Below are 10,807 nucleotides of genomic sequence, written 5' to 3' on the forward strand. Positions count from 1 at the left end.
CATGTCACCGTTGATTAATAATGTTTGTATTAACATTCATATCACTTACCCAGCGTTAGCTGTGTTTGTGTAGGTATAAATATTCAGAGACGTTTTGTGTGTGTGTGTGTGTGTGTGTGTGTGTGTGTGTGTGTGTGTGTGTGTGTGTGTGTGTGTGAATAGTATATGCGTGCGTGCGTGTTTATGATGTGTGTCCGTCTCTGTGTATGCGTGTTTATTTATGTTAATTGAATTATTGCCTTGTATTTGTAGATATAAAGTTTATGTGTGTGTCGACGTATGGTTTATGTGTCAACACGAATTGGTTTGTGTGTGTGTGTGTGTGTGTGTGTGTGTGTGTGTGTGTGTGTGTGTGTGTGTGTGTGTGTGTGTGTGGTCACGAAGATTTTATGGCACAGCTAACACGACCACCATAATACTCGTCCCCCCCCTCTCTCTCTCTCTCTCTCTCTCTCTCTCTCTCGCACAGACACACGTGCACACACGCACAAGCACATACGCTCACAAGCTTGCACATGAATACGAATACGAATACGTACACCACACATACACACCCACACCCACCCACCCACCACACACACACACACACACACACACACACACACACACACACACACACACACACTGAACGCACGAATACTCATGTAATATTCAGGCAAACACATGCCATGTAAAACCATAAAAAAGTCAAAATAAATAAAAAATGCATACAGACTTTCACCCTGCACACCATACCCACACATTTCCATCATGGCAAAATAAATAGGATAATATATAACAAAAAAAAACACCAAGGCAAGATGCACACAATATTTCCAAACTGATATTATACTTTACGACTGCAGGGCACAAAAGCACTCACAAACATTAGCACAGAATCAACTCGGTAAATTTCCTGACATCAATAAACTGGGTTAAGATATGGTACTCCTCTATCTCAACATTGGCTTCTGCACACCGTACTGATTAACGGTATAAGATTGTCCAACGGATCATCACAACACTGCCTATGACCTCCAGTATTGTATATTCCGTCCTCTATATGCAATGTGTCCAGGTATTTCGAAATGAATGCATCTTGTCTTTTATAGTTTCCTTTATTCTTTCAAAGGGATAATCTTGCAGGTTCTCTTTTTACATTAACACACACACACACACACACACACACACACACACACACACACACACACACACACACACACACACACACACGTTCCATCTTTCAAGCATTTACGTGATACAATATTATTCGTTTACAGAATACAAATAAAATCAGTATTAGACTGAACCACCTCAACACACCATCTGTCAAATACGAATCAAAACTGTCAAACAATATACAATAAAAAGCTTCATATCAGTACAACGCCCACGCAACACCTACACACCGAAATAAGAATTGTGAGTGTCAAGGTCTTTGTAGGTATGACGGAAGCATATATATTGCATCAACACTCAACGCATCCCAACACCCCTGTATGTATATGCACGACAATATAACTGCACCCTAGGAAAAAAAAAATTACCTCGTATTTTATAACTATTTCTGCAACTGAAAAACCTGACTCAGCAATTTACAACTATATATGCAACAAAGAAAAAAAGCTTAGCATTTTGAATTACTTTTGCAAAAGAAAAACAACAACAACAACCATGACCCCGCATTTTACGCTACTTCTGCAACAGCAAAAAAATTCACTCAGCATTATACAACTTCTTCTACAATAAAAGAACATCTGATTTAGCATTTCACAACCGCTTCTGCAACAGATACAGCTTATCTAATATTTCGCAACTACTTCTTCATCAATATTCCATCGCCAGGAAATGAAACAAAGCAAATTCCAGATCCAGTGTTACATCGAGGATCTTGTAATAGACAGCCGAGGTCCTAACTTCCTACTCAGAACATAACTCCCACAAACAGACAACGCGAAAGCACAATTTGGTAGTCAGACATGGCGCATCAGTCTAAATTAAGCTGGGATCACCCTTCACCTCTCCGTTCATACATACACAGACACTTGCTTACTCTCACTACCAGCTGCGATACTTATTAGGCCCACCCATCCACACACTGCTACACCCACATCCACACTTGCTTATTGTCTTTCACTCCCTACGACCGCACCCATAAACCTACACCCACACCTATATCTACCAATATAAACCCCCTCCCCCCTCCCCTCTCTCTAATGAACCCCACTCTCTCCATCCTCAGGCGTGGGAGCTGTGGGTAAAGGACGTTGAGCTGAGTGATGCAGGCCACTATGAGTGCCAGATCACCACACACCCGCCCGTCACCTTCCACTTCACCCTCAAGGTCACCCGTAAGTACCCGTGTCTACCTTACCGTTGATTTTAGTCCCGTATTCCTGCTTCATGATGTGGAAATTGGTATTAGTTTCTTCCTGCTACTGTTGTTCTTTCACTTGGCCTTGATTTTCGCCCGTCTGCAGGTTATTTCACGTAACTCATTGGTAGACAAAGGTAATGGTACGGCTCTACTTTCTTTCAGCAGAACTTCTTCGTGACTAGCATTGTGTTCTAGTACTCATCTCTTGCTACAGCTTAGCATATTAGAAGTTAGAGAAAAACTGTATAGTAGACAAATTATTTCAGTTTTGGAGAGACTTGTAAGAGCTTGAGGAGTTACAAATAAAAGTCATTAAGTCTTTCACTACCAAGTGACTCCTGTAACTCTACAGTAGTAGTGCCTCAGATATCCAAAAATCTAAAACTGGTGTATTATTTGTGTGCTTAGTCCTGCACCGGCTTCCCCCCCCCCCCTCTCGCTCTCTCTCTCTCTCTCTTTGCTTGATTTTGTGGTCAGTGGCGTTCACATAACTCTGGATAAAGTCAAACTTTAAAGGCTTGGTTCTCACATATTCCCTCCCCCCCTTTTTTTTAAATTCGAAGTTAGAATATTTTTTCCCCCTTCCGTTTTTGTTTAACCACACGTCCTTGAAAAAAAATAAATAAATAAATAGTTCTCGTGAAATCTGATATCTGCAAAACAGTGCAGCGTCCCAGAGGCTTCAATTAGTGAAAATGTATCACAAACGATTGCAACAACGTTCAAGAAATTTCTCGTTTATTACACAAAACGCCGGTGGATACGAGTAAATGGTGAAAAAAAAAATGAATAAACACCCAATTAACATGGAAATATGCACCCTCAACAACACAAAAATATTATCGTTATTCATCGCTTTCATGAAATTGGAGCTGAGTGATGTCCCTACATATGTTTCCGCGTATCTGGAAATTTTGTGCTACCTAAAACATTCAAACTGATGCCATGGTATTTTGAAACGGGAGAACCTCTGAAAGCTGCTCTGTCAGTCACCATGGATTTTCGGAATCGAGGTGGTTCTTTTTCGTTGACTTTGCGACGCCACACCACACCACACCACACCACACCGCACCGCACCATACCATACCACACCACAATACACAACACTCGAGGTATATACTTTGCGAGGTCACACCACACCACACCACACCACACCACACCACACCATACTACACCATACCACACCACAATACACAACACTCGAGGTATATACTTTGCGAGGTCACACCACACGACACCACATCACAGCACACTACACTACACTACATTACACTACGCTACACCACACTTTAGAGGTAAAAAGGCTACTGTCTTGACACGTTTCAGTCATGTCTTTTATGAATTATACTGAAAATGGGTTTGCTTACGTTTTAGCATATAATTTTCATAATAACTACTTCCATTACTTAAAACTAATAAAAAAAAATCAAACAGATAAGAGCGAGAATAGCTATCCATGTTTTTTGTTGACTGTGCCAGGCTATACACAAACAGCACTCAGACTCTTGAATTCATAAATAAACATATATGTAAATGATGCTTGATTAGCGCTTGCGAAAATCTGGCTTTAGTTCGTCGAGCGTAAAGTTAGGTTTCAGCCAAAAGACATTTAGTTAATATTTTTTAGGCTATTAGTTAAGTAGCTGGGTATTGAGTAGACAGGTACTGGGTAGGCAGGTATATTACAGGTGTTAAGTTAGGTTGGAATTAGGCTATTGATCAATTAGGTTTTAATGAGTCATGGTTAGTTACGTATATAATTAGGTTTTAGGTATAATTAGGTATATACTGTTAGCTAAATGGGTATTGATAAAGTTTCATTGGTCAGGTATTAGTGAGGCAGTAGAAGTCATTAGGTTTTTGGACATAAAATAGCCGGATTATTGTCAGGCTTAATCATGACAGGTTTTTAATAAGGTTTTAGACATCCTTTAACCAGGTATTTGGTCACGTTTTAATTTGACAGGAATTAAGTGAGGTTTCAGTTAGGTTTTAATCAGGTATCAGGGTAACTGAAATTGTAACTGAATATCGCTGTGGGGTCCTGAATTAATTTTGGATTCGGTTCACTTCACTTATATTAATAGTGAATACGGTGGTAACGATGACAGTGACGATGATGATAATGATGATGATGATGATAAGTACTACGTTATTATTATTTTTACACAATGAAGGTGTTTTATATATATTGTTACTGAACCTAAGTTTATGCATCTAATTTCCCTCTGTTTGATGTTATTTTTTTTACAGGACACATTTGTCATAAGTTTAGTCTACATTTATTCGGAGGCTTCATGGACGAATGAATAAATGTATGAGCCATTTGTGCGAGATGGGATAAACTTCATCAACCCCAGTATACATCACTTTTTTTTTTTTAATATTTTCCGATCTTATTCAACAGAGAGACTTTCGACCAGAGGGGGGTTAGATAATGCCTTCATAAACTCTTTTACTAATAAAGAACTCATTATTAAACTGAACAAACGTCTTGTTTGGCCTGATCAATACGATAAATGTCTGTCTATTAATCTACAGTCATTGTCAAACTCACCCACACCCAGTAGGCAAACCCACACCAGGTAGACTCACCCTCATCATTTAGATTCACACACCAGGTAGACTTCTTCATACTAGGTAGACTCCCTTACACAAAGAAGACTCCCACACACCATGTAGGCTCACCCACACCAGGTAGACTCCCATACACCAGGTAGACTCCCACACACCAGGTAGACTCCCACACACCAGGTAGACTCACTCACACCAGGTAGACTTCTTCACACCAGGTAGACTCCCACACACCAGGTAGACTCACTCACACCAGGTAAACTCACACCAGGCAGACTCCCACACACCAGGTAGACTCACTCACACCAGGTAGGCTCCCACACACCAGGTAGACTCACTCACACCAGGTAGACTCCCACACACCCGGTAGAGGATAGTCATAATGGCCGTCACAGTACAATCAATTAATCAATACCAAACCTTCCTCTTCCGTTGAGCGTGTCTAAGTGAGGGGGATGGGTGTGGTGTAGTGTGGGTGTGGGTGTGGGCTGGGTGTACAGGTAAATGTGGCGTGGTGGTGAAGTATGGTACGGTGTGGTGTGGTGTGGTGGGGATAGGTGTGAGGTGAATAACTTAATGATCAATTGGGTAAAGGTGTGGATGTGGTGAGGTGTGCTACGGTGTGGCTGTGGATGCGAGGTGTGGTGGTGGTACTGAATACCTGTGTATATAATGATGTGGAGTGGTGGGATGTCAGTATCGATGTGGCTATGATGTGTGATGATGGTAAAGCATGACTAAATAAAATGGTGTGAAGCAGTGTGATGTGGATGCAGTAAAGGGAGTAAGTAAAATTGAGAGTATGGCGGTGAGTACGGATGTGGGTACGAATGCAGATGTGGGTGTGTATGTGGTTGTAGGTACAGGTGTGGGTGAGGGTGTAGGTGTAGATGTGGGTACTGGTGTAGGGGACGGCCTGGATGTGAGGGGTGCTAATGAGACCATAACGGACCCAATGTAATTAGCCAAACTCACGAAGGGTGCAAAAAGATATTGAAATGAGCACGATTTGTTTGCTGAAGGAATTACTTTTCTTTGCTATTCGCCCAAGTTTCTCAATAGTTTCTATAAAAATATTCAGATTCATGGTGTTCACCTCTACCATAGACTTTTTCTTGATTATAGGTAGGATACATATTCCATATTATATTTATTTTTGATTTTAATTAACTATATGCCCACTGTATTAGCCGGGCACCAGGTCGGGAAATAACTAGCCAGCTGCTGCACACACACACACACACACACACACACACACACACACACACACACACACACCTCTTTGTCTTACACTTCTGACAATTATGTGACTATCACCGTGGTCTGAGTGTCTCTCTCTCTCTCTCTCTCTCTCTCTCTCTCTCTCTCTCTCTCTCTCTCTCTCTCGAAAAGCAATTTACACTGGTGTAATTGAATTTCCTCAGTAAATTACATTACTCTAAATATGCATACACATGAAAATAAATATCTAAATGAGCCTGGTTGTCAAAGGTTAATGACACTGCAAGGCATGTTCTCAAATTAAAAAGTTTAATTTGTGCAAATATTTCCCACTATTAATTACATTAAAAATGTGGGACGAATGATCCTTCATGCATGGGAAGAATTTCTGTAACGAACAGTCAGGGATGTGAAGTAGCCACTGGCGATGTGAGAAAGATGTATAGAGCACTTTGAACTGGTTCAAGTATGTCCCCCTCCCCCCCCCTCTCTCTCTCTCTCTCTCTCTCTCTCTCAGCACGTGTCATACTCGGGACACAGGCTTAACAAACCTGTCCCTGAAGCCCAGCAGTCCTATGTATTGCACACCTTCTCATGTCGCCACTTCAGCACCAGTACCTACCGCCCATATTGATTACATACCAGGGCAGTGTCATTCAAAGCGACTGTCCTCAGCCTCTGGTTGGGATCCAACTCCCGTCAATTTAGACAACAGGTGACACTTCTAACCAGTAGGGAATTGCCAATGAGAAATCGACTGGGAGAGTGTATGAGAGTGAAGCAGCTGGGAGAGAGAGAGAGAGAGAGAGAGAGAGAGAGTTCTACATGAGAATGTAAGGGATGGTGGCGTGCTAATAGGAAGAGGGGTTGTTAATGAGTAGGGAGAGAAATGGATGGAGGTTGTTGCTGTCGCTGCCACCTCTCACATTATGCGGCATTAGGCAACAGACAGACATGGATGGAGACAGACAGACAGTTAGGTACAGACTGACAGACATGCAGCGAGATAAACAGACTGACGGACATGCAAATACACAGGCAAACAGATACTGTCATAGACGGACTGACAGACAGACATAAAAAGATAAATGAACTGACTGACTGACAGACTGATAACTGGAGATGGGATTAGACTAACAGACATCGGCAGATACAGATGGGTACAGATAGGCAAATAGATACATATAGACAGCCAAAGACAAAATAAAACCGACAGCAGATAGACAGAAGGAAGGGTAGTTCAAGAATAACACATGTGATCAATATTCATGTACACCCTCTTGAAGCTCACTCGATATCAAATTATATCTTCCCATAATGAACGGTCCATGTGATATTACTGTCATTATGACTATTATTATTTTTAACTTTACTATTAACACCCCCGATTGATTCTATTAGATTAGGAGAGACTCTTTGAGCTAGAGGCGTTAATCCTAACGAAATCGCAAATTAATCAGACATATTTACTCAAGATCGAAAGGTAGAAATTTCTCTTCATTAATTTGGAATAATAAAAAATAAAGCTTAGATTATTTCTAGTCTGAAAAAGTGTGCAACAGTCTTGAAAAAAAAAAATATTCCACAAGACCAAATCCTTTTCCTGTAAGTGAAATAAATCATCTAGCCATCGTCAGAATATATAAATCAATAATCCATTACTTTTAATGTCCTGGTCCACCTTGGTTCAGACATTTAAGTCAATAGTGACTCTCTCTCTCTCTCTCTCTCTCTCTCTCTCTCTCTCTCTCTCTCTCTCTCTCTCTCTCTCTCTCTCTCTCTCTCTCTCTCTCGTTCTGAGTGGCATTACATGAACTATAAACCTTAACTACCCAAATGACTTAAAGTCACATGCCTTAACCCCCAAAACCTTCGATCACCATCATCATCATCCACACCTTTCCTGCATCACCTTAACAACAACAACGACAACAACAATAATAATGATAATAATAATAATAATAATAACAACAACAACAACAACAGCGTATCAGACTAGGAATACTGACCGCTTATACAAATATGTACCCATGATGTAACCCGGCCACTTCTCATTCCCCTCTCCCCACAATGACGTGTCCTGCCATTACCGGTATTACCTTCTTGTTTTTATACCAGTTACTATCGTTTCATAAGTCATACATTGCGTTAAACTGCTGCCAATAACGTGGCTGGGAAAAGTGGTTATGTTGAGGTAATGTAGCCTTAACACCTTTGGCAGATTCTTTGTAGGGATTATTTTAGTTAAAGACGACTCTCTCTCTCTCTCTCTCTCTCTCTCTCTCTCTCTCTCTCTCTCTCTCTCTCTCTCTCTCTCTCCTTCAGTGCGGACGACGTATGGTAAGTACTCCCTAGTCTGATCCGAACTCAACTACAGTCCTTCATTTTACTGTATTCCACACTCCATGTACTCCTTCAGCTTATCTTGCCTCAATTGCAATCCATTCCATCGCATTCCACTCTCTTATACGCACTCCCTGGCCTTCTCCCTCCACTCCAATCTTGACCTTCTCCTCCTCCCCCACGCACCAATTCTTTTTCTCCTACTTCACCGTTCTCTTCAGTGATTTTTGCTTTATTGATCCTGTAAGTGGTTTTACTTTACAATACTCTCCAGTGATTGTATTTCACTTTTCCCCCTTCATGCAATTCTATTTTATTACCACAAGTACCAGAGTTCGATGTTGCCGTCTGCTGTGCTAGTTCTTTCATTTATTTCTGGGGATATCTTTTAATCTTAAGGACCACCTCGTTCAGGCCGCATGGTTTGCAGAATCAGTACATCTTGATAACTCTGTATAGCTCGCGTAATTCTACTACAGTTAACTAAAGTATTCTAATTTCACTTTGTTCACAACTCGCACCGTTTTCGCGTCCCAAACCCTGCAAAACTAATCGTTTGCTGAGGATCTCTAATTTTCTTCTTTATATGCAGTTTTAGACGCAGGAGCACCTCTAGAAGTGGCCCTGTCTCACACTAATTATTTTCGGACGCGAGATACCCCGCAACACCACACAACACAAAATCACCCTCCCACACCACGCCAAACCACAAATCACCCTCCCACACCACGCCACACCACGAATCACCCTCTCATATCACATTTCACAAAACTACACAGCACAAAATCACCCCCCCCCCAACACCACACCACATCACACAAGACAACACAAAACCAGCACTCCCTCGTAGCAATAAGGTACAGAGTTTGATGATGATGATGACGATAATGAAAGTAACGATAATGACAAGGACGAAGGTAAAGAAACTGAAGATAATAAAGACGATGATGAGGATAATAATGATGATAATACTGACAATGGTGTAATAAGAGTAATAATGCTACACATCCCCGTCACTAACATTCCTATCAACGCTGGGTGGTGTGGCCGGGTATAGAGTTTCCGAGGCGGAATGCGAGGAGCGCGGCCAATTTAATGCCAGGAATCATTCAGCAGATAGTCATTCCTAACTGCTTCACCTTGACTGCCCTTCATTCATAACTAAACCTTCACTTCCAGTACATTATTTTATTCTTGCCACTACCTGATAATTTTGTTCGGTTTGAGGTAAGTTATGTTCTTTTTACTCTGACTTGGCCTAGAATTACCGTCTCTCCATCTTGATTACTAAGTTGTAATAACAGATTAATACTAGAATATGCTGCTGGTCACGAAGTACGACTGAAAGGCTGTAGAGCCACTGCATTAACTTTTTTCTGCCACCGAGCTACGGAAAATAGGCTGCAAAACGACGAAAATCCGGGGAAAGTTAAAGTGAAAGACCTGCAGCTTCCATTAACCCTTCACTGCATGAAATCTCACCAATCCAACCAAAACTACTAAATCGTCCTCTCGAGAGCTAGAAAAAGATACTAACATAGAAAAGACGTCCTCGGGTTGAAGGAATAAATGTCGCTATCCACGCACTTGTCAGTTCCCCACTGCCTTCCCCTGACTGACCTTCATTCATAATTTAAACTCTTTAGCCCGAGACGTTTTTCACCTAATTCTACTGTACCTACCCACTTCGCTGCGAGAACGCCATGATGTAGACTGTTATTGCTGCTGCCCAGACGATTTTACTCACCACAGGAGAGCCTTTCCAAACAGATGGCCTCCATTAAACCTCCCCCCATTTTTTTCTTTCCTTTATGCATGATTAAATCCACGAATGCGACTCAGATTTTCATTGTTGTTACCTCCAGACGATTTTATTTGAAAGACTTTTCGAGCTGGAAGAAACTGGATATGGTCTTCATTAAACCATTCACTACAAGACATCTTCCCTGAACTGTATAAAATCGGCCTTTAGGGAGCCTGAGTAAGACACAGAAGACAAACTCCAATTGAGGGAGTCAGGATCTTACTATTTTTGGGAAACGCAATACCTCCCCGTTACCAACATATCTCCTCGGCACTGCTATTATAAAATTCGTATCGTTTCATTATCGACACAGTTTGCATCAATAACATAAGAGGCATGGTGTAATATGCAATATAAATCGCTCAGGAAGAGGGGTTATGAACTCTCCAAAGCTACATAGAATACAAGTCTTAATGCCAAAAATCACGCAATCGGGTGTCACTAACCACTGCTTCTTGCCTTGCCGTCATGCAGAGTGAAATTGGCGGTACAGACGAGTGTTGATATCA

At 41.3% G+C, this 10,807-nt stretch overlaps 1 protein-coding gene across 1 annotated transcript in view; it reads left to right on the forward strand.

Moving 5' to 3' along the window:
* Nucleotides 1-10,807, forward strand: part of LOC145391004 (lachesin-like) — a 65,003-nt gene that overhangs the window by 40,689 nt on the left and 13,507 nt on the right. The window contains exon 4 of the mRNA XM_080265736.1: nucleotides 2,222-2,330. Within this exon, the coding sequence (XP_080121862.1) occupies nucleotides 2,222-2,330 (109 nt within the window). The remainder of the gene's footprint in view (nucleotides 1-2,221; nucleotides 2,331-10,807) is intronic.

The sequence above is a fragment of the Coenobita brevimanus genome, chromosome 16 (assembly GCF_032717465.1).
Source record: "Coenobita brevimanus isolate Jiangsu-jjx chromosome 16, ASM3271746v2, whole genome shotgun sequence".
NCBI lineage: Eukaryota > Metazoa > Arthropoda > Malacostraca > Decapoda > Coenobitidae > Coenobita > Coenobita brevimanus.